Genomic DNA, 25314 nt, shown 5'->3' on the forward strand with positions numbered 1-25314 from the left:
CACCCAGCTGCTATCAATTCAATACATAAACAACACAATGACAGAGTATACAGTAATTAAAGACCTCAGCCATCCTGTACAGCCACTTTTCTCACTTGTACCCGTAAATTCAGGAACAGATTCTACCCACAAGTCATAAGCTGAGCAGTCAATCATAGGGATTCAAATATTTTGTGTGTGTGTGTGGGTTGCATAGTATACCAGTATTGAAGAAGTACTGAAAAAAACAATTTTTAAAATGGTACAATATCAGCATTTCTGTATTTTTGGTACAAGAAAATAAACTTTTGTTCCCGGCTCTTCGATGGGTGGTAGATTATTTAGGGGAAGCTTTGATGTGATGAAGGCTTCATGAGGGAACAGCATGATTTGACGTGATGTAGTCTCCACAGTTAAACCCTTCCCCATTGCTTTGACATGCTGTAGACTTCACAAACTCCCATGCTGTTACTCACTATATAAATATGTATGTGTGAGTGTGTGTGTATATAAAATATATAAATAAATTGTGTGTATATATATATGTGGTATGTTGCTACATTCACTTTATTGTTTTGTGTTGTTGTTCACTGTTGTCAGGAGAACTGCAAGCAAGAATTTCATTTTACGGTGTTCACATGACAGTAAACCTTACATGATAGGCTAGTGAATTTGGGATGCAGTGTGGATTAGGGCTGTGCAGTGTATTAAATTTCACATTGTCAAATCATTATTTTAAAACATTGTGATGTATGATATCATCACCTATGTGGGGAGCGGGGAGAGTTGGGCAATGGTGAGATGATTATGGATGACATATATTTAACTTACCTACCCATGTTCTGCTGAAAGCTCGGATGCGTTATTAAAAAAAATCATACTACACACTGCATTTCAAAAGGCAAATGAACAGCTTCAGAGATATAACAATTTAAGGATAGTGAGCTACGTAACAGAACGATGTAAACAGCAAGAAAGCATAGGCATTCAGAGTTGGTAAATGTTTTTATATACTGTATTTTAAACACCATTCTTAAATAGTAGGAATTTAACTGGTTACATAATATTCTAGCTTTGTGATTATTTTTACAAAGGGGAAGCAAATTCAGTTTCGCTCAAATTGCTGACTCACCCCTAGGTTAAAAGTTGCTCAGGCTCAGGTGCCCCCCACAGTTCTGTGATCTATGTGCTATTATTTTGTGTTCTTTCAGTAAAGGTTTCATAAAATGCTTTTTTCATTGTCCATTTTATGGTATGTTTGTTTCTACATGATATTGAGATTTTGGAAGTGAAAAATTTGAACATGAACATGATAACAGTAGTACCTAATGTACACTACTGGTCAAAGTTTTAAAAAAGCTCAGTTTTTATGCAAATGCAATCAGTTTAATGTCTTAATGTTTCATGAAATGAAGACATAGAACAAATAAACAGTGGCAAATAAAAAGTCAAGAAATCATTAACACTAGAATTACCAGAGCCTACAAAAAAAACTCGTAAATCCGGCCCACCTTAAATCCCTTCGCACCTCTTCGTCAGCGTCTTTTGTCTTCTAAATGTGTCGATAAGCCCAAGCAGCCTGCTATACCATCCCCCCCACAGCCTCAGAAGGTCATGAGTTTGAAACCAGCTCCCTAGCAAATTTACCGTTTTGAGTAGTGAGCTGCTCTTATTGTTAATATTATACAATAAAAACATCATTTGATTTATGTATGGGCGGCACGGTGGCGCAGTGGGTAGCGCTGCTGCCTCGCAGTTGGGAGACCTGGGGACCTGGGTTCACTTCCCGGGTCCTCCCTGCATGGAGTTTGCATGTTCTCCCCGTGTCTGCGTGGGGTTCCTCCGGGCGCTCCGGTTTCCTCCCACAGTCCAAAGACATGCAGGTTAGGTGGACTGGTGATTCTAAATTGGCCCTAGTGTGTGCTTGGTGTGTGGTGTGTTTGTGTGTGTCCTGCGGTGGGTTGGCACCCTGCCCGGGATTGGTTCCTGCCTTGTGCCCTGTGTTGGCTGGGATTGGCTCCAGCAGACCCCCGTGACCCTGTGTTCGGATTCAGCGGGTTGGAAAATGGATGGATGGATGGATTTATGTATGTTAGTTTTTATTTGAAACTGAGAATAACTGTAGATGTGAGTGGTGTTTTGAGACAATGCAACTGGAAATTCTCTGATCTGGATGGATAAAAGCTGACACAAACCCTGGTGAATCTGCCTTCTTCGTATCTCACTGTCACTTGAATTATTTTTTATTCAGTTTTAATGAGTGCTCCTGCTCACGCTGAATTAGTATGCACCTTATGGTCCATGATGTCAAAGCCGCACTAACAAAAAACAGAGACATATGTATATATGCTATTTGGAATAACTCATTTTATGAACTGTATAATAATACATTTTATTTATATAGCGCCTTTCCTATGCTCAAGGCACTTCAACATAATTTAAGAAAGGAACGGCAGGGTATACAGTAAATTGCATTGTACAAACCAGATAAATAAATAAAGAAGATTAAGACAGTAAATTCAGAGAAAAAGCCTAACAGACAACATAATTGATGGTCTAGCACACACACATACAGGTTACATGAACATCTTGACATAGAGGTAAACTGAGAGAAGGGTAATAAAGTCAGGTAGAGCTAAAAGCCTTCCTGAACAGATGTGTTTTGAGTTGTTTTTTAAAAGAATTCATGGAGTCAGCTGACCTGATTAATTTCGGTAGGTCATTCCAGAGTCTGGGCGCTATACAACTGAAGGCCCAATGGAGTGTAGATTAGTGTGGGGCACAACAAAATTTCCAGAATCAGAGGACCTTAGTGGGCAGACAGGCACATAGTAATGGAGAAGGTCACTGATGTAGTTTGGCGCAAGGTCGTTTAAGGCTTTGTAGGTTATTAGTAGGATTTTATATTTGATTCTCTAAGACACAGGGAGCCAGTGAAAGCGAAGCAGGATGGGTGTTATGTGTTCGCTGCTGCTGGTTCGAATAAGGACTCTTGCAGCTGAGTTATGAATAAGCTGGAGCTGTGATATAAGATTAGAAGGGGCACCTGCCAGTAGGGAATTACAATAATTGATGCGGGATGTGATAAAAGCATAGACAAGTTTCTCAGCATTAGAAAAGGAGAGAAGGTGCAAACATGGGATATGTTACAGAGGTGAAAGTAAGAAACTTTCTTAATGTAATTTATGTGGGCGGAATAAGAAAGGGAGGAATCAAAAATGACACCAAGATTCTTTGCAGTAGAGGCAGGTCTGATGAAATCACCACCAAGATGGACTGGGAAAGAGCTCATTTTATTAAGTTGCACTTTAGTCCCAATTTGCAGGTATAGTACATTTCGGAAAACATTGTGGCACTGATGCACAATGAGCTATGAGAAAATAATTGAAACAGTTAAACCTTTTTAGCTTCAGTCAACAAAAATTAAGAGGTGACGTGATTATTAGGGGAATTCGTACAGTTAACAGTGTTCATGTTAGTGTCCATCTTCTTGTTCACATTCCCAATCAATGATTCATAATTAAGCACTTTTTGACGTTAAAAAAATAAAAAGGAAATAAAAAAGAAAACAAAAAAAAATTAATCAATGGATCCAAGCCATGATTGAACAGAATAAAGTGCCATTTTTTCTATAGCTGATTTAATCTGTGTTTTTCTGACTGTGATAGAAAGAGAACAGGACAGCACTTTTGAGCAAGTAAAATTAATAACTTTTTTTTGTTGGTAGACATTTATTCAAACCAACTGTATAATGAGGCAGTACTAATTTTAGGCTTTGATGTCAATGTACAGTTGAAATTTTTAGTAGTTTTTAGTGTTGCATGAATCAACTTTAAATCATCTTCATCCTATAGTATGGAATTCTGCTGCAATCTCTTCCACACCAACACCAGCTACAGTAGATGCTTCTGCAGTCCATGGTGTGCATAGTTCACCATACTATTTTTTTCCGCTTTGCTGTTTTCAATGCAGTGCTTAAAATGTTAAATTCATTACATGTGCCATGCATATGTGCAGCCTGTAATTATCTTTACCATTTATAAATTCAAGTAAAACACAATTCAGCCATAAAGTCATATTAATAAAATAATAATAATAATGAATACTATAATACTGCATTCTTCTACCTCCGTGAGCATACAACTGGTGGTAAACTTGAAAACAAATTCTTGAGTAAACAATGTAAAAAACCATACCTGCAAGCTGGCTTTACTTCAGTTTGCTTGCTATTGTTGTATGATAAGTATATAGTGCTCATTGCAAGGTTAGAATTTGCTGTACTTTTTATTTCATCTTCGGTTGTTTTCCATTTTGAAAAAACTTGGTTATTTGGGGTTCATTTCACTTCTTACTGTTTCCATTTTTCAGTTACCCAATTTCTTTGAGTTAGTCTGTTGTTCCCTTATGCAAGGCCTGTTTCAACAATAACAACATTTATTTATATACAACATTTTCATACAAACAATGTAGCTCAAAGTGCTTTACATGATGAGGAAAGAGAAAAAAAACTAAATTAAATAAGAATTAAAATAAGAGAACACTAATTAACATAGAATAAAAGTAAGGTCCAATGGCCAGGTAGAACAGAAAAAACAAAAAAAACTCCAGACGGCTGGAGAAAAAATAAAATCTGCAGGGGTTCCAGGCCACAAGACCACCCAGCCCCCTCTAGACATTCTACCTAACATAAATGACCTCAATCAGTCCTCATTGTATTCAGGGTTCTCATGGAAGAATTTGTTGATGACGGTCATGTGGACTCCTGGCCTTTAATCCATCAATGTAGGGACATCACCGTGCTTTGATTAGGTGGTGGTGGCACAGATCGCCACCACAGAATAACTGGAAAAGAACAGAAGAGAAAGTAGGGGTTAGTATGGATTTTGGAGCCACCATAAATAATAATGATAATTAATTGAATTTACAGAGCATCAGGATTAAACTAAGATGAAGCTATGAAAAAGCCATGTTAAAGTAATGTGTTTTCAGCAGTTTTTTAAAGTGCTCCACTGTATTAGCCTGGCAAATTCCAATTGGCAAGCTATTCCAGATTTTAGGTGCATAACAGCAGAAGGCCACCTCACCACTTCTTTTAAGTTTAGCTCTTGGAATTTTAAGTAGACACTCATTTGAAGATCTAAGGTTTCAGTTTGTGTATTGCTTTTAATCTCTAAACACTCCAAAACTTTGTAACAGTACAGTATAAGAATACAGATCAAAGCATTAAATTAAAATCTGATTAAGGCTATCATTTTTACAGGATGTGGTACAGGATGAAACTACATTTATACCCAGAACTGTGACTAGTTAGCTAATTACTTGTTAGAATTAAAAAGAATACTTGTAATTGTTTTTGTGAAAATTGTGTTTTCCAATGACCATCATGAAAAGCCAAGGTCAGTCACTAAGAAAAGCAGGAATTGATCTATGGTAGGAATGTTGTAGTCAAGGACATGTTCAACAGTAAGGAGCTCCAGTGAACTAATAATATTAACTCCTGGTAAATAAAACTACAGATGTTGTATGTAGACAAGTACTTTTAGTTACATAGAACTTCTGATACATCTGATTAATTGATGGCACTATAACTGTGGCCCATTGTTTTATAGAATTTCCCAGGTGAAGCCAGGTAACACAGCTACTTAGTTTTTAAAGAGGGAAAATGGAAAAATCTCTTGTTTTTAAGTCTCTGATGACTAAAATGATAAAAGATAATGTTCAATTTGGTTACACAAACTAAGGTTAGGTGGCCAGAGAGGAGAGGAAAACAAATTCCAGATGGCAAAGATGCTGGAAGAAAAACTATTCTAGATGTTACCTAGCTGTGGTGTGTTCTTAAATGTAACAAAGTAATTCAATATTTCCTACATATGATGAAAAGTCAAAGATTCAGTGCTACAGGTATTGTCTTTAATCATAGAATAAGATGCAATATGTTAGATAAGAGAGATATTTATTTATAAGGACTAGGAGGCTTTCCAACCCCTCCACGCCTGCGCTACACACCGTTGTGAAGAGGGGAACTGAATGCACCCCAAGGAGACCCGGTCGCTCCTCCGAAACCCCTTTTAAATGGTGATACAATGGGGAAAAAAACTTTTTTTTTTGTTTTTTTTTTTAACCTCCCCTTTGCTCGATTTGCTGCTGTTGCTGCCATGCCGCGTGATCTGCATCTCGTGCGGCGCTTCGAACGTTTAAAAGCCTGTACAGCAGTTGTCCTTTTGTCTCACTGCCTTGTCTCTCTTCTCCCCCAGACATCCTCGACCACTATTCGATCTTTTTTCACTGTTCTGTTATTTCACCGAGTAATATTCTCCGTTTGTTTGCGCTAATGCGATCTTTACTATCATTTTTTTGAGACATTGAATTTGCACATAGATTATTTTTGTTCTTTTTTGCTTTCTTTTTTGCATTCTTTCCTCTCCAAAGCTTTTGGGTCTTTTTTCGACACGCCGCTCTTTGTTCTTCGCATAGCCGTTGACGTGTCCTCTAGAACGTATAAAATTTTTAAGAGCTGAGAGCACAGGAACTGTGTCTGTCAAAAGCATTCCAACAACTGAGAGGTTAGATGCCAGTGGTCTTGTTTGAAAATGGTAATTTGCAAAAGTCCAAAGCCATCATCATCCCTTGCATCCCTCTTTAGTGAGTCATTAACTTGGAACAAGAAGACAGTAAGTCCAAAAACGCTGTTCACCATTTTATGAGCATTACCTGTACTGTTCTTCTCAAAAGAACAAATGTTTGGCTGAAACTACATGAAAACTGCTGCTAACGGGAGTTTTCCAAATCATTCCCTGCTAAAATACCTAGTAGTCTCATTGAAAATAATGGGAAATAACCTTAAAAGCAATTCAAAACAGTTCTGTTCTAGTGTTAAAATGCTAGAAAAACATTTAAGTGTGAATGGGCACTATGGGTATAAATGTGTGTTTTACAGCAGTCTGGCATCATCACCATCCCTGCTTCTTGACTTGTACCTGATGTTGCAAATCTCAGGAGCTTTGTCATCCTCTAATGGATAAAGTTGACTCAGTGAAAATGGATGGATGAATATTTTGCATCTTGTAATTTTGTGGATTGCACTGTATCTTTTAAACAAAATTGACTCTGTACATGTGTGTTTTGTCTATAACAGCAATAACTTAGATGCTTCTACAAATACCAGCTTAATATTTTCTGACTAAATTTAGGGCAGTGTATTGATATGTTTGAGGCAAACAGGTAAATCTAAAGGTTTCTGATATCATTAATGAAATAATGACCATATTAAACTTTATGGTGATGTTGTGTTTTGGTTTTTTTAAGTCCTTGACATCTGTAATATTAGTTATTTATCTTTACTTGAAAATAGAGCTGGGCAATTATTATTATTTTAATTAATTTTTTACAGTGATGTTCAAACATGAAAATTGCATGGAGGTTTTTTTTTTGTTAATATTCTAATACAGTAATCATGTCAAAAAGTTAGCTTCATCCGAAGGTACTTACTTTGAAGGAATGTGTAATCTCTTGTAATTGAATTAATGTCATTTCTAGTTGCAAAGTTAGTGCCTTTTCATTAGGTCTGTTATTTTTTCCATTATAGTTATTTGTTGAATTGTAGCTCTTTGTTTGGGCTTGAGTGTCCATTTGGCATGTTTTGGTCTAAAGGGGCCTCTGCAAAGATGTCAGATCAGCTCTGATACAAACATTTTTTAATCAAATGAAATACAGGCTGATATTGGTACAAAGTGGAATTCGGTTACTTACTTTGTGATGCAAGTTGGGGGAATTTGAAGCTGATTTTCTGCATCCCTGTTAAATGCTGTCCTAATAGGCCTGGTGTGCCACTTAAAAGCCTAGCAGAATGGGAAATGCCCACTTTGTTCTACAACAATAGCAGTTACAAGTGGCAGCACAATCGGTATGTTGCAGGAATTAATACATAAAATGCAGTATGGAACCAATGCAAGAAAGCACAGTATGGAAGTTAAGCCTGTCACCAACTGACAGCCCCAGAGCATTCTTTGCTATGCTTCAGCATGGACTGCACACGGCATGCTCCCTATTGTATATCCTGTTAGAAAGCGTGATTATGTTAGGAGCACAGTGCTCCTTTTCTGGGACCGGGGGGAGAATATGATGGAGTTGTCAATCACACCTACTTACTCTACAATGGTGGCTAGGCTACAGTGTGGGGTAAAGAACAAGTAGGTTGTCTGTAACGGGTGGCCAGATGGCTATCAGAGTGTACTTGGAGGAAGTGACTCCGCTACAGGCAGTTAACTCCAGAGACCTGTAGTTATAATAGAAGGAAGGAGCAGGCTGGTGTGCTCTGCAAGCTAAACTGTTTTAAGAAAAAATAAGAAGTAAAGTCACCTGTGGCAGAGTGGCATGTCTTTGGTGTGAGAAAGATCAGTAAGGGCTGAAAAAAAAAGTTGTTAAGAAAACTGCATGCCCCTGTAAGTGATTTGAAAGGAATGTGGAGGCCATAGAGAAAAGAAGGAGGGCTGCAAATGTAAAAACAAATTACAAATAAAATGTACAGAAAAGTCTGCACAGAAGAAGTTTTTTTTGTACATTTTCTCATTGACAATAAAAATACATGATTTGTATTTCAAGGAAGGATACAGTTGTATTGTCAGTTTGCAAATTAAGGACAACCATCTTATTTTTTTTTTTTTTGCTCAAGAATAGTTGAAAGCGATTTCTGTGTTAAAATATTTAAATAAAACACGAAATTTCTATGAATTAAAAGAAAAATCAAGGTTTAATTTTTTGGCCATATTACCCAGCCCTATTTGAAAATCAAACTGTTTATTATCATAAGGCAAATATCATAGTACCAAATAAGGATATTAATTCTGAGGAGAAAAAAAAAACCTCAGAACTTGTTGTTGGACTGAAATTTCAGTCTTTACTATGGAAATAAGAATAAACAAATGATAGGAAATATATTAAACAGAACAATAACAACTATGAACATTAGCAAGCAGTAGTGCTTTAGTATTTAGTATGACTGTCTCTTGCAGGTAACACTGCTTGATACCTCTGGTGTATGGAGTCAGTTGGCCTCAGATGTGCAGTTGTTGAATGTTTCCCCATTCCTCCTTAAGGGCCTGACAAACTTTCTGGTCACTGGCAAGCAGAATACAACGTCTCCAGCTATTGCAATTTCGGGAATTCCAAAGATGTTCTCTATGACAAAGGTCAGGAAAAAAACGGAAGGTCAGGGCAGCATCTGCACACCATCATCCATCGCCCAGGACAGCAGTAGCCACAAAAGCCTCTGAAAGGCCACCTTGCTCTAAGCCCAACAGCAAGAAACCTAATTGCAGCTTGCAATACTGGTGACAAATCTGAAATGATCTCTGAGACATACCAGTCTGTGTTGGTCCTTCTGTGGTGTGGTCATTCAATAGCAACCACCTCTTAGATGATCATCTATACTGCCAGTTTGATGAAAGTTTGCCTGAAATCAGGATACAGTGCAGCAACTAAATTTTTTAGTTTAGCAATAGCGGCATAGAACTTTTCATCCTGCAGTATGCCAATGTTCTCGACTCCATCCAAAGAAAAGAATTCCATCATGAAATGCACAGAAAACTGAGTAACAGTGGACCTTTATCTTGCTGGGACCTTGGATTTTCATTAAGGCTTTTTAAAGGTGTCCTGATCAGGCATTGACGACCTGGATAAAAATGCCTCACTGCAAAGATGTCAGATCAGCTCTGATATACACATTCTTTAATCAAATGAAATACAGGCTGATATTGGTACAAAGTGGAATTCAGTTACTTACTTTGTGATGCAAGTTTGATGAAAGTTTGCCTGAAATTAGGATACAGTGCAGCAACTAAACTTTATAGTTTAGCAGTATCAGCACAGAACCTTTCTTCCTGCAGTATGCCAATGTTCTCAACTCCAACCAAAGAAAAGAATTCCATCATGAAATGCACAGAAAACTGAGTAACAGTGGACCTTTATCTTGCTGGGACCTAGGATTTTCATTAAGGCTTTTTAAGGGTGTCCTGATCAGTTATTGATAACCTGGATAAAAATGCCTCACTGCAAAGATATCAGATCAGCTCTGATATACACATGTTTTAATCAAATGAAATACAGGCTGATATTTTTTTTTTTGCTGGATAAAAATGCCTCACTGCATAAGCTTTATTGCTTTTTCAGAGGGCTAAAGTATTTTGATAAGCTTTTTGTCATAGTATACTGTGAAACTGTATACTTTTCATATTGTAAAAATAGTTATAATTTTTTATTCCAACAGCATATTTTCTTGTCATTTTTCTTTTTTGTTATTCAAATCTCTTTTGTATTAATAATGACACTCTACAGCAGGGGTGCCCACACTTTTTGCCCAGCTACTTTTAAAATGACCAGGTCAAAATGATCTACCTATATATATATATATATATATATATATATATATATATATATATATAAATATATATACTGAGTATACTTTATACATAAAATATATGTTGTTGTACCTTGCATAACTGAATAACCCTTATGGCACAATAACAATTCAATACATTTATGGTCTCTACGGTATTTGGATATAATAATCTTCATGTGGGAAAAGGCTGACTCGAATAAATAAGTAGAGCCAAATAATGCAGTAAAGGAGGTAGCACATTTCCTCATGTTTGGGTACTTTTCCTCTGTGAGTAAGTTCCAAAACTGTCCAAGAGCCCCAGACTTCAGATGAATGTCATCCTGTAGTGTCAAAATCTCATCCTCCACTGTAGAGGAGTTTTAGGTGAAACAGTGTTGCAATTTTTGATGCAGGTGAATCACCCTCAACATCTTCCCTAAATGGATAGCACTTAAATGTAGCGATTGGCTCAAGTAAAGCTGACTCTGATTTTCAATCTGCTCTGTGTAGCGTATGCTGTCAAGTTGTGCACAAGCCTTCCATTGCATCTCCAGCTCTGACGCGAGGTTTTGGATGTTGCCTAAATCAAGGCGCTGCAGCTTTGAGGACAGATGTTGCATTTCTTGTTTGAAAACATTAATTGAGCTAATCATATTGACCATGGTTTTGTTTTTTCCTTGCTGCTGTAAATTAAGCTCATTCAACATGTTGGTCAGATCGGTAAAAAAATGCCAAGTCTAGCAGCCATTGATCGTTATTAAGTTGCTTGTATTCTGCATGTTTAATGACGAGGAGAAACTCCTTTTTCTCTGGCCAAGGGTCTCAAAATCTCAGCAGGAATTTCTCCCTAGCCATCTACCTCAACAAAGGCCTCTTTTATCATCTCTCCATCTTGGAAGGACTTCTTATGCTTAATGATCGAGTGACTCACCCAGAACGATGCTTCGGTGTGTCTGCCTTTGCTTTTGAATTCAGCCGAATGAAAAATGACGGCTGTCTGATTAACTGCGATTTTAGTTCCCTCTCCTTTCTCCTTCTCAGATTGCTTTTCGGATAGGAAGTCAGTTTCGTAGTTTTTATGAACAGTTCGAAAGTGCCTTTCCACATTTTCCTTCTTTGGAATAGCAATGATAGATTGACAGATCAGACAAACGCACTTCGATTGTGACATTGTGAGAAAAAAAAAATCCACTTCCAATTCCACATCTAGCCCCCCCACACCAATTTTTTTTTTCATATCCCTTCTTTAGTCAATATAAATTGGAAGGCCAACTAGATCACTTAGATAGCTGGAGTTTTGCAGTAGCTTGCGCGTTTGATCGTGCGTGCGGGATGACCAGTGTGTTAGAAGAAAAGAGATCTCAGACTGGCTGCCCTGTATGTCAATCAAGTGGCAAATGTCATAGGGAGTATATATGATAGACTAACATTTAAAAAAAAATTTTTTTGAATGCAACGCGATCTACCTACACTACCTTTCCGATCTACCAGTCGATCGCGATCGACATATTGGTCACCCCTGCTCTACAGCTAAGGTTCCCAATGGGGGCAGTACCGCCCACTGGTGGGCGCTGAAGAAATCTAAGGGGGCATTTCTGGTCCAAGACAAATTAAGGGGGCGTTGAGGACCGGCCGCTGCCCCCTTGGGCAATACTAGCAAGAAAGCGCAGAAAAATTGGATTAATACTAAAAATCATCAAACACATGTTTCAAACAATTATTCTAAATGTCCATTAAGAAAGACCCATCCGTATTAAATACTGTAGTAGGTATTGGTACATTATATTTACAAGTTTGCACAAGTCATGCATTCTCAGATCATGCAAGTCCTTACAAGATTAACGCACGTGCTGAGGACCAAATCTATGCATGTTTTGACAGGTTCATTGAACATTACTAAAAATACGTGAAAAGTTTTTTTTATCAATACCAGATTGTTTCAGAATTCCTTCAAAGCAAGTGTAAACCTAAAATTACAGTGCAGTACCTACAGATAACATTCAAAGGAAAACTTACATGGACCTGCTTATTAAAAACTAGGGGTGAACTTCACTCGCCAACCCCCCTGCCTGCGCTACACGCCACTTTGCGTCTCTGCCGCTCACGTATGTGGATTTCACTTTCACCAAACATCAAATCTTTTAATTTTCGCGAATAGGCCTCTTCATTGGGAAGAAACACTACTTTTCCCTGATGGCAACACGAATTATATTTTTATTTTATTAATTTTCATTGTAATCATTCCATACAAACAGATCAATTTATAACCCAACAAAATTGAAGACAAATCAAACCCCACCCCTGAGAAGGAGAGCTTAGCTAAAGGAAAATTGCTTAAGGCTTTTTAATAAGGCAACATTAAACAAAGGAAAGGGAGAAGTAAATATATATGTAAATAAGAGATGGAGAAGGGAATTAAATGCGGTAATAGTTATTTCTCTTATTCTAAAATAATATTGATTAAATCCTGCCAGGTTTTGAAAAAATTTTGTACAGATCCTCTAACTGAGAATTTGATTTTTTCCAATTACAAATAATATAAAACATTGGTTTCCCACTGACTTATAAGAGGAGAATTAGGATTCTTCCAATTTAACAAAATAAGTCTGCCTGCCAAAAGTGTAGTGAATGCAATCACCATTTGCTTGTCCTTCTCCAATTCAAGTCCATCTGGAAGAACACCGAACACAGCTGTTAATGGGTTAGGAGGGATTGTGATCCCAAGGCTGTCTGAGAGGCACTTAAAAAATTTTGTCCAAAATGATGTTAGTTTGGTGCAGGCCCAGAACATGTGACCCAGTGAGGCAGGAGCTTGGTTGCAGCGTTCGCAGGTTGGATCCTGCCCTGGAAACATTTTGGACAGTTTTAAGCGAGACAGATGAGCTCGATATATAATTTTTAGTTGAATAATTCTATGCTTTGCGCATATAGAACTCGAGTGAATTCTCTGCTTTGCTACCTTCCACTCCTTTTCTGATATATTGATTAAGAGATCTTCTTCCCAATGTCCTCTTGGATCTTTGAAAGGTAGGGACTCTAATAAGATTTTATATAATGCGGAAATAGTGTTTAATTCCTCGAAATTGAGCAGTATTTTTTCCAGCATTGTGGAGGGTGCAAGGTGGGGGAAATCGGGCAATTTCTGTTTAACAAAATTTCTAATTTGAAGATAGTAAAAGAAATGTGTAGCTGGGAGGTTGAATTTTGAACGTAATTGTTCAAAAGATGTAAATATATTGTCTATATAAAGATCTCTGAGCATTTTAATCCCAAAACTTTTCCAGGTATTAAAAACTGGATATACTTGCGAAGGTTGAAAAAGGTGGTTCTCTTGCAGAGGTGCCACTGATAAAAGATTTCCCATCTTAAAATGCTTTCTAATTTGGTTCCATATTCTGAGTGAGTAAAGCACAATTGGGTTATTAGTATATTTGCGATAACTTGCATTTATTGGAGAGCAGAGCAAGGAGTATAAAGAAGTACTACAGGATTTTACTTCTATTGTGGACCAAGCCTGTGTATGTTCATTTATTTGTGTCCAGGTTTTTATGGCTTGTATGTTTGCTGCCCAGTAATAAAACTGAAAATTAGGTAAAGCCATGCCACCTTCTGCCTGAGGTCTTTGTAGGGTCGCTCTTCGAATATGTGGGTGTTTTGAGTTCCAAATGGCAACACGAATTAGACGATCTATAAGTCTCCCACCATCATATTTAGCTGAAAGAGGATTTAGCATATTCAACAATCTGTTAACAAAGAAAAGAAACAGATTGTCAATAGTGGAATGCAGCAATTTAAGATTGCTGATGACAAAAATGGCACCAAACATCGAAAAATTAGTGTCTTCACACCAAGCTCAGCCCTCTCACTAATAATATTATATTCATTTTTTTGATAATGTGTATTTTTTAATCATACTTTGAGCAATACACCAATATTGTTAATATCTTCTGATAAAATAATTTAAAAAATCTGTCCTTGTTTTTCAATATATAGTATAGTATAGTTCACCCAAGGGAGGCGCGATTGAACCACTCTTTGAAAAAGTGGGCTCTGACCCAAAAAAGGTTAGGAACCTATGCTCTACAGTTTAAAAATTGTTTAAATCCCCTTCTGATTTATATATATATATAAAAAAAAACCTGTTTTCCAAAGAACACAAATTCACTGATGGAAAAAATGTAAATGTCATACAGTGCTGACTGTTTTATATTTTTTTTTGCTGACCTTGGTGATGGTTTTTATAAGGATTGCTAATTAATAGGTATTAAAAATATTAGTCTAGAAGGTTGTTTTATTTAACGATGTTAACTCTGCTTACCTATACTGGATTTTTTTTTTTTTTAAGTAAGCACAGATACCTTGATGGACTATAAGGTCACACAAGGCAAAAAACTAAACTGAACATATTTGCCAACATGATAAATAACATAGTGTTTGATCAATAGGATAAATGGCTAAATATTTTAAGTAAAACTTACATAGCGTTCATTAAATGTGACCAAGAAAAGAGGCTACAAAAAATCTAGCTGAACATTAATCTTTGCAGATTTCATCTGCATATTGAAGACTGACAATTTCCTTCCTTATTTAGCCTCCAGTAGTGGCTTGACTGAAGCCATCTGGGTCCTGTCCTATTTGTCTTGATATACAATGGATATTACTGGGGGAACTTTGTAACTCTGCTTCCTTATAAGATTAAAATAGCAAAATATCACTCCAGATAGGGACTGTATTTGTATTGAAGGCAGTATACTTATATACTGACATTTCTTTTAAGTGCTTATAGTTCAGGTAAAGAAACAGTTTGCTTAGAGGATTAATTCTGAACTGTCCAGTAATCATGGAGGTGAACAGTAAAGAAAACTTCAGGAACATATGAAATAAATGGGGGACTGTCCATTGGCTTCATCCAAGATACTTACAGTACTTATATATGGCATAGTTGTATATTATGGAGATGTTTATTATATGTAAAGTCACCTGCTTTTCATAGTTCATTAATGTAAAATAAATGATGTTCAATGGGGTGCTAAACTGATTAAGGCTTAATACATGTATGTATATCAACCACAATATGTCTGTGTTTTTTCCCTTTGACAAATATGTAAATGATGTCTTTTAATTTCCCAAATATCAAAATTCACATGTTTAAACCTGCTTAGTGTTTTGATTTGCTTAATACTGTATATGTCATAAATGGATGGATATAATGTCTGGATTTCATAAATGTAAGAAAATAAAAAGATGTATTTATAGCAGATTAGATTGTGCTTCACTTGATTTGCAGTCATCAGTTTGGCTGCAGGATGAGTTAATCCATGGGTGAATTTTGTACATGTTAGAAGATAATATAAAGTAAAGATTGTGTGATTGGTGTAGTGACATACAGTAATGGTTTTATTTTTGAGCTCCTGACATTGTTATCATATTATTGAGAGATAATGATTTTTTTATTATCTTAAACAATCTGAGGCTCAAAATGTATACATTAATTGTCATCCATTAGCCAACATTTTTATATCTTTGTACGATTTCTTCTTTAGTTATATAGCTGATGAACATGAAATATTTAGCTTGTGCATGATAGAAAGTTCCATGTGGTGGCAAGGTTCTGTGTGGTACAGTGAAGTTGAGGAAAAAAGGGTTTGTGCATGGTGGTGTGTACCCATCCTAATTTCATGAAAAAGACTTAATCATCTTGGAGGAAGTTGTGATGGAATTCTTTATCAATCTTCAAGGCCCTAGTAAGTCCAATTTTGTGTACATATTTTAGATATTTCTGGTGAACACTGAATATAATTTCTGTTATTATTAGGATTGTCAGAAATTATTACATGAGAGCGGTAGTAAGAATATGACACATTGAAAAGTATTTTTTCTGCAAAACTAAATAGTTACAGTCAAAAGAAGGAATATGCACCTAAAGCACAGCAGATTTAAGAGATGATGTGGAAGAGAGTAGTAATGGAAAACAGAATCCAATTTAAGGGAGCACTATGGTAGTTTATAGTATTTAATTTTTAAATAATTATGCTCAAACCAGTGTAACCTGTGTTTTATTGATTTCTTATTGGCAGAGTTCCCATCTGGGAATATTTTTGTTAAGATACGAGAGACAGATTTGGTGTCTTACAAAACAGGAGCAGAATGACTGCTGTCCTAAATGGATTGAAATGGTGATGCTCAGTAAACGTCCCTTTTGACTGGATTGATCACTGAGAGTGAGAGTTTCATATTGTTTCTGTACCAGGATGTTCAATAGATCTCAACTATAAATTGTAACTCTGACTGGGACTATCTATTTCTTACTGTCTGAGCTCTTCTGAAAACTTTCACTACTTGTTGTTAATATGTATTTTTAGCTGTCATTCCATCATTACAGTTACATTCAACAAAGGCTTACATCATGTGGATAGAAAGATAAGCTGAGTGTCCATATTTTATAAGTTTTTACTTGTCACACTGCACAGATGAAAACTTCTGGAAAAGAAGGAGATGATGAACAGAACAATCACTGGTCGGTGGCCAGACAAAGTTGAATCATACTTTGGTATACATTGGTTAAAGTGATGGTTAAAAATGAAAGTCAGTACACTGAATAACATTATCATAAAAGTGTTTCATGTACTATTTATCTTTCTGTGTGTACTGTATAACTTTTTTCCCATACAACCAATTATTTCTGTTAGTTATATTTGAACATAATGCAGTCTTATTTTGCTTTAAATACAGTAAATAAAATGATATTTGTATGGGTAAGCAAGTTTACATAAAGTATTTTTTAATCTTTACCTTCTGAATAAAGTAAAAGTCAGTTTGCTACGTATTAGTGTGTCTGTGGAACTTACTGGGTTTTTCCAAATCTTATGTGCATCATCAACACTAATAAAAAAAAATGATTTCATGCTTTGGGAGTTTCTTCCAGGTTTCGAAAAGTAACAATATATAGTAACTAATTCACTGAAGTCATACATCATTTGTAATAATAAACAGGACTTCTATGAATAGTAACCAGTATAAAATTTTTGTTAAGATAATGGTTAGATATTTATATTACAATTTGCTTCTGTTTGTTTTGTTGGGTGCATATATTACTTTCACAAAAACAAAATGGACAGCTGCTTACAAGACATGGATTCCCTTAAACCACCAAATGTTCAATATGTTTTTTCCTACATCAGGCCTTCATTTTCCCGCTGCCTTTGGACCCATTTTCCCTTCAACCCAGCATATAAATGTTAGTCTTAAGTATCCATCCACTGAATTTGCACATCTAAATTGATTAAGTGATGCATTATAAGGACTCATTTATACTTCACGCTCAGAACGCATACGCGCACACATCATGGCTGCCATGTGTTCCCAGCGTTCATTTGATGCATCCTCTGAGCACGTTCTCAGAAATTAACGTGACGTGTGCGCGAGTTGCAGTCCCAGCAAAAAGTCGGGAGGCGCAGTGTGATAAAAGTTGGAATGTGACATCAGAGACTCTGTTTACTGTCTACATGTGACAGGAAGCCGCTTTGAGGATCCTAGGGATTGATGTGCCTGCTTGAAGTATAAACCTGGCCTAAGTGTGCCAAATAGTGAAATCAGTAGGCTGTCATAAGTGGCTGGCACCTGATACTACTGGGATTGTCTTTGACTTTCCCATGGTCCCATTTCTTAAGTGAATCTGTGAGGCTTACTTATCTTGCGGGCATTGTGCTTTGCTTGTATTTTTAAGTGAATGTTGCCTAATTATCCTCTTGAGACTTTTTTGTTTTGTGGGCATCATGATTTCTTTCAATCTAAAATAGTATGTTTCTGTCTCTACTCTCAAATTTATCTGATCATTCTGGCTAACCATGAGTGAGCTATTTTTCACCTGCAAGTGAAGACTTTCAAAAGATGGACTCTACTCTAGAGCTGCATACTCTTCCAAAACAGTCTTGCATTTACATTTGACTAACCTCAAAGTAAAATGGCTGCTGCATGCTGTTGCTTCTTGGTGTGCTCGATATTTGCTACACATTTTTTATGCATACATTTTCAAGTTTAAATTAACAACCCAAACACAAATCTGCCTAAAACGTATTTTCTATGGTTTAACCCTTTGCTTTAACCATCAAAGCATTCCCAGTCATTTTGATCTGCTGAAACCTTTAATTCACATCTGGAGATACTCAAGCTAAAATTGTACATTATAGCCATAGCTTATTTTAGCTGCACTAGAGTGGCAGTCAGAATAGTTGAGTAGTGTCTGTTCTTCTGTTCTGACTTCATGATGCCTCTGACATCAGTTTCTACTTCAGTTGGTAATCAGGTTCTTGCCACACAACATATTGATTGTTTATACAGTTTCACTACCACGTGGTGATCAGCTGACTATTTGTCCCTTTTCATTTGTGAAGTGTTCAGAACTTGTGGCCCCAGGTCTGACAACAACACTATAAATTATATCAATGACATTTGTCCCATAGTTCAGATATGTTTTGAATCTGAAAAAGGTTTTAAAAACAAGTCATAAGTAGCACATACATCTAATACCAGTGTTCTCATCATGCAATAAATTTCATCCATCCATCCATTTTCCAACCCGCTGAATCCGAACACAGGGTCACGGGGGTCTGCTGGAGCCAATCCCAGCCAACACAGGGCACAAGGCAGGTAACCAATCCCGGGCAGGGTGCCAACCCACCGCAGAATAAATTTCATACCGTCACAAACTATCAGTGAAGTAGGATGAGAGAATATCTTTGTGCTACATTTTTATGCACATAAACTGACTGTACATTATGCCTATTTAGGGTATTCTCTTTCTCTTTAGAAACCATTATTGATCTTCCCTCAATTCAAATTCTTATTGAGCTAATTCTTTCATTGAGAGGTGCAAAATTGACTGGTTGAGTATCCCCTGTGTTAGGTGTTGCCTGTGAAGTCACTGCAGAGTCATTTTTGTTGACAAAATTCACCAAAGAGTTTTTTAAAGTGAATATTCTATTTTCGCCAGTGATCTTGCTCACAAAATGTTTTTCCCGGAAATTTGCCCTGCAACTTGCTTAGACAAGCTTTTTTTCCCCCCAGCCCTCAATGATGATTTGCAAGGCCATCATGACATTTCAGAGCTGTAGAAGTCCTGCACAGAACTTTCATGCATGCCTGAGATATCTATCCTGTCAGTACTCTGGACTTGCACCCAACATTTATTATAAAAAGAAAAAAAAACTTTTCATATGAAAGGTACATTAACTGACCATAATTAGAATATTATGAAAATACTTTGTTGCTCTGCATAGATTCATTGTATATTGTGTTTTCATTGCTAGATTAAGCATGTTCTGCTTCTCGCTATGTAGCACAGATAACAACCCCCAACAACTGCCCAGACATATAAAGCTGATCCCTTGCATGACATGCTTTGACAGTACTCACAAGCTCAAATAGAGAAGTGCTGGTACAGAGTAGTCCAGTGCAGTAGCTCAAACTGATCTTTAAGTCTCAGCAGCCGGAGCCCCATCCCAGTTGCCAATTGCTTGCCAGGTCCATGTAAGAGAAGCGGGCTCAGGTTGAAAGCATAGGCAATAAGACATGCCACATGGCAGCAACCAAAACAAACCTAAAAGGAGCATGTCCCCAACCTGAGTCAGAAGATACATGAAACTCTGTGAAATAAAATAATGAAAGCTTTATTACAAAATGTTTCTGTCTTCTTGATGGAAGAAAAAACTGTGTGTTGCTGATTGCGCATGCAAGCAGAATTACAACATGAGAAATTTTTGCATGGCACGGTCAAACATTGCACCCAAAGACTGGAAATCTGTGAGCATAATGATATACAGTGATCCCTCGCTATATCGCGCTTTGCCTTTCGCGGCTTCACTCTATCGCGGATTTTATATGTAAGCATATTTAAATATATATCGCGGATTTTTTGCTGGTTCGCGGATTTCTGCGGACAATGGGTCTTTTAATTTCTGGTACATGCTTCCTCAGTTGGTTTGCCCAGTTGATTTCATACAAGGGACGCTATTGGCAGATGGCTGAGAAGCTAGATTGCTTACTTTTCTCTGTCTCTCTTGCGCTGACTTTCTCTGATCCTGACATATGGGGATTGAGCAGGGGGGCTGTTCGCACACCTAGACGATACGGACGCTCGTCTAAAAATGCTGAAAGATTATCTTCACGTTGCTATCTTTTGTGCAGTTGCTTCCTGAAACGACATGCTGCACAGTGCTTCGCATACTTAAAAGCTCGAAGGGCACGTATTGATTTTTGACTGAAAAACAAACTCTGTCTATCTCTCTCTCTCTCTCTCCCCCTGCTCCTGATGGAGGGGGTGTGAGCTGCCGCCTTCAACAGCTTTGTGCCGCGGTGCTTCGCATACTTAAAAGCCAAACAGCTCTATTGATTTGTTTGCTAGAGATTGTTTTCTCTATCTATGTGACATTCTGTGCTCCTGACACGTACTCCTTTGAAGAGGAAGATATGTTTGCATTCTTTTAATTGTGAGACAGAACTGTCATCTCTGTCTTGTCATGGAGCACAGTTTAAACTTTTGAAAAAGAGACAAATGTTTGTTTGCAGTGTTTGAATAACGTTCCTGTCTCTCTACAACCTCCTGTGTTTCTGCGCAAATCTGTGACCCAAGCATGACAATATAAAAATAACCATATAAACATATGGTTTCTACTTCGCGGATTTTCTTATTTCGCGGGTGGCTCTGGAACGCAACCACCGCGATGGAGGAGGGATTACTGTATTTTTATTACTTATTGCTACTTTGTTGCCATTTGCTGTGTTTTGTTTGTGGCAGTGTGTTTTGTTGCTTGAGACATGGTAGCGCAGTGGTTAGTACTGCTGCCTCACAGCTCAGGTTAAATTTTTGGCCAAAATAATCAGTCCCAGCATAGTTGGCAGACGATTCCCTAGCCTTCAGGGAGACTTGAAATACCATTTTACCATTATAATCGAATCAAAACTAATTCAGTTCTTCCTTCCTCATTCACTTCAATGCATTTTGCTGAGTTGAGTGAAGTTTCTGAGCGTTTCTGTAATTTCACAATAATATTTATAAATCTGTTATAGTCTTCCCCTAATCTCTCTCACAAGTCATGGCTTCTTTCCTGCTACTAAACTGAAATTCTAAATGTCAAAACCAGAATGCAAATGTCTTTACCACTATAGGATCTCATTCCTAGAAGGATCAGATATTCAATTTTAGTAGCTTAAAAGTTGGTCTTTGCTGAAGGAGCATTCAGATTGTTGATTTTTTTTTTGTTAAACATAGCTACATTGTGTTTTTATATTTAAATTCCTGTTTTTTGATATATCTGTTAAATCTACAATATGAAAGATTTACAGTAAATCATTGCAAAGAAAATGACAAATATATATTATTTCTTTCTTTTTAGTTGCTGCGTGAATTGAAGCACCCAAATGTGATTGCACTACAGAAGGTTTTCCTTTCTCACAGTGACAGGAAAGTCTGGCTCCTCTTTGATTATGCTGAACATGATTTATGGGTACGTGTCAACATATTTCATTTTTATCTTGCCTGAAAGTAAGGTTATTGCGTTTGTACTTACTTTAGTATTAATATTAAAAAATCTAGCAGTGATTTTTAGCTAGAAGGTAAAAATGATTTTGAACATTACAAATTCTAAGAAGCAATACTGTACATAGACAGATTTGCACATTTGGGTAGAATCCAATCATGCTTTACTTTAAACGTCAAAATCTTGTAACTTGCCTAGAGAGTAACTGAACGTATTGTATGCTTTAGTTTTTATTTATTTCTGAATGCTTATCTGTTGTTTTTGAGCCTTTACCAATTTATTATGAATGCTAATAGAAATATATTTAAAACCATTTCTAAACCATCTAACCTTGTTTAATTTATATAAAAAATAGTTACATTTAAATTATTTTCTTCAGAATAATACAAGTAGGTCAGATATTAGCCTAGTTTAAGGATAAGTACAGTAAAAATAAATTCATGTTTTTTTAGAGTTTTGTACATATTTGTATGCTAACAAAGGCAAAAAACAAGCACAAAAATGTTTTATAATTGTTTTCCTCCATTGCTACTTGTTACAGGGCAATTATTCTTAAAAACACATGTAGGAGCTACATCTTGTCTGAGCTAGGAAGTGTAAAAGTAGTTTGATGACTTCACCAACTTTTTTTTTTTTTTTTAATTACACTAATGGAGTTTGGAGCCAACTTCTGAAATCAAGGAGCAAGATAATATATAGTAAAATCACTTTTAGATTAAGTTTGTATTTTACAAATCTGCACACTGTTTTGGCCAAAACTGAAACTTTTATATGCCACAAGCAGACTTAACACTACAAGCTATAAAATTTTGGAAGTTCATATGGAATGTAACCAAAAACCTATGCGTTCAACATTTTTTGCTATGCATTTCCTGTCAACCTACGTTTACCCAGATTGTTGTAGACACAGAACGCACATGAAATGCATGTGTTCCAAATAATGATATATTATTTACCCTATACAACTCCAGGCACCTCACACCCAGATAAACAGACTTGAGCTGGGACAACTTTTTGCCAAACTTGAGCTGCAGCAGTGGGGTGATGGGATAGCAGGGTGCGTGTGCTGATCAACACATTTGCAAAACAAAAGACGCTAATGGAGAGATGCAATGGAATTTAAGGTGGCCCAGAGATTGCAACTTTTTTTGTAGGCTTGAGAGATTCTACTGTTAAAGAAAAAAGTGCTGTAATTCCTTGAAGCTGGATATAATGTAAATGTAATGTGCCGAAGATCCATTTAAATACTAGGGATCAGTTTTGGTGGGAATAATTGAATTATATCCATAGAATGCTTCTTTCTATTAAGGATTAGAATATTTCAATCTACCTATAACAAGAAGTGCTAGAGTGGGAACCCAGATCAGTTGGGCATATTATATTACTGAGTAAACTTAACAAAACTAAAATAAAAGACTTAACAAAGCTAAACTTATTTTGCAGCATTATTTTATTTCATCCACTAGATGGCCCAGTGGGTTATTCAGGCTTAACAAAATAAAGTATATCATCACATGTCACCCCCAAGCTTGACTCATGTTTAACCCTACTTTCATAGAATCTTAAGCCTGAGTCATGCTCAGGGTTAGTGCCAAGGAGGTAAAGTTTCCACTCCTTCAAATTTCTAAAATGCTTGCGCATGAACTGGTATCTTTTCCATCAGCATTGGGCACAGCTCAGAATCTAGCCCTACAAAGGGACTCCACTCCATCAGAAGGCACAATCACACACATCCCCTCTAACTCTTACAGGGCAAGTTTAAAGTTTAATTTAATAATGTGAAGTGTACGGGTTAGTAGTGGAATTTTTGGAATAGTTGTAAAACAGTGAAATCTCGCTGATTTTAAGACCTTCTATGTTACTGAGTTTTGTGTCTTAGAAAACTAACTTCACTAAGAGCTGTCAATAAATATGGGCTACTTAAAAACAGGAGATAAATATATATAGTACTCAGATTTTCAAAGTAATTATTCATTCCATATGTACAGGTATATTTTGCATGCTATATATACTTTGTTTTGTCAGTGGGTGTAGGTGTCTCTGTTTGAAATTATACAGTATATTGTCGACTGTGCTGAGAAAACTTGCAAATAACATTCTTCTTTGTACTATTTTACACTTTACTAATTACATGATAAACATAAACTTGGAATCTACATATGTTTCTGTCCAAGTGATTGAAAGTTTATATTGTTTGTTTCTTCTCCAAGCACAACTAGAAAGCTTTTTGAATTAAATAGTCTTGATATAATACTTTAATGGTGGTTCATCTAAATTGATGAAGTCAAAGGAATATTGTGAATGTTCTGTTAAAGACATTTGTGTACCTACTTAAGATATAAGCCAAAAAGTAACTCAGGTGAAGTTGATGGGCAGTCCCCCATTTATTTCATATGTTCCTGAATTTTCTTTCCTATTCACCTCCATGATTTTATGGAGGATATTTGTAATGTTGTCATAAGACTCTCTTATTATACTCACTCATTTTGTTATTAATTTACACATTCAGAAGAGCATTCATTTTTCAAGTAAAGGTTACACAGATTGGTTGAAATTTGTTTAGTAGACTAGTAAAGAAAATAAAAAGACTTATAAAACCCTTCTGCTTGGTGTATGAGACCAGAGCAAAGAAGTGCAATCCACCAAAGTAGTGGCAGAATATAGTTTGATTTTTTTTTTAACCAAAACTAAATACCAGAAATCCATCAATCCAATTTCAAACTTTATTATTCAATCCAGGGCATCATAGTGCAAGTGCACATTCCTGCAGCATTGGACAAGAGTCTTCAATTATCTTAATCACTACATCTATGGGAATTGGGGGGAAAATACAAACAGACATGCAAACTCAGTACAAAAGTAGTGTCAAAATAGGATCACAGTTTAGGGCTCTGGAACTGTGAGACAGCAGAATCAACTGTGGGAGCTGCTTATGCGTATACTTGAAATTTCATATAATGAATTTCATATTTTAAAAAGTAAAAATGTAAGCACTTTAAACAGTGCAGTATATGAAAACGAAAATGAATAGGATTTGAAAGTAAACAAATCTTCTGAGATACCACAGATTAATGTGAGCTATTAAAGGTCCACATCACTTTTTTATAGATTTTTAGTATTTTGGGTTGAATTGAAGTTATTGGTACTTAAAACTTCTCTGTCTAAGACTAAAGTGGTGTGTGTATGTGTTTTGAATTAAATCTTTCTTTCTTTCTTTTTCCAGCATATTATTAAATTTCACCGTGCCTCAAAAGCTAACAAAAAGCCCATGCAGTTGCCAAGAAGTATGGTCAAATCACTGCTTTATCAGATCCTTGATGGAATTCATTACCTCCATGCAAACTGGGTGTTACATAGAGACCTTGTAAGTAATCAATGTTTTCTTGTCAATGGCTCCACAAAAAACAGAAGAGATGTCACAAT

The 25314-nt window shown here is 36.5% G+C and overlaps 1 protein-coding gene across 1 annotated transcript in view; it reads left to right on the forward strand.

The window, feature by feature from the left end:
* The window catches only part of cdk19 (cyclin-dependent kinase 19), a 278819-nt gene that overhangs the window by 129497 nt on the left and 124008 nt on the right, over positions 1–25314 (forward strand). The window contains exons 3-4 of the mRNA XM_028797596.2: positions 21748–21858; positions 25115–25255. Of these exons, the coding sequence (XP_028653429.2) occupies positions 21748–21858; positions 25115–25255 (252 nt within the window). The remainder of the gene's footprint in view (positions 1–21747; positions 21859–25114; positions 25256–25314) is intronic.

The sequence above is a fragment of the Erpetoichthys calabaricus genome, chromosome 3 (genome assembly GCF_900747795.2).
Source record: "Erpetoichthys calabaricus chromosome 3, fErpCal1.3, whole genome shotgun sequence".
Taxonomy (NCBI): Eukaryota; Metazoa; Chordata; class Cladistia; order Polypteriformes; family Polypteridae; genus Erpetoichthys; species Erpetoichthys calabaricus.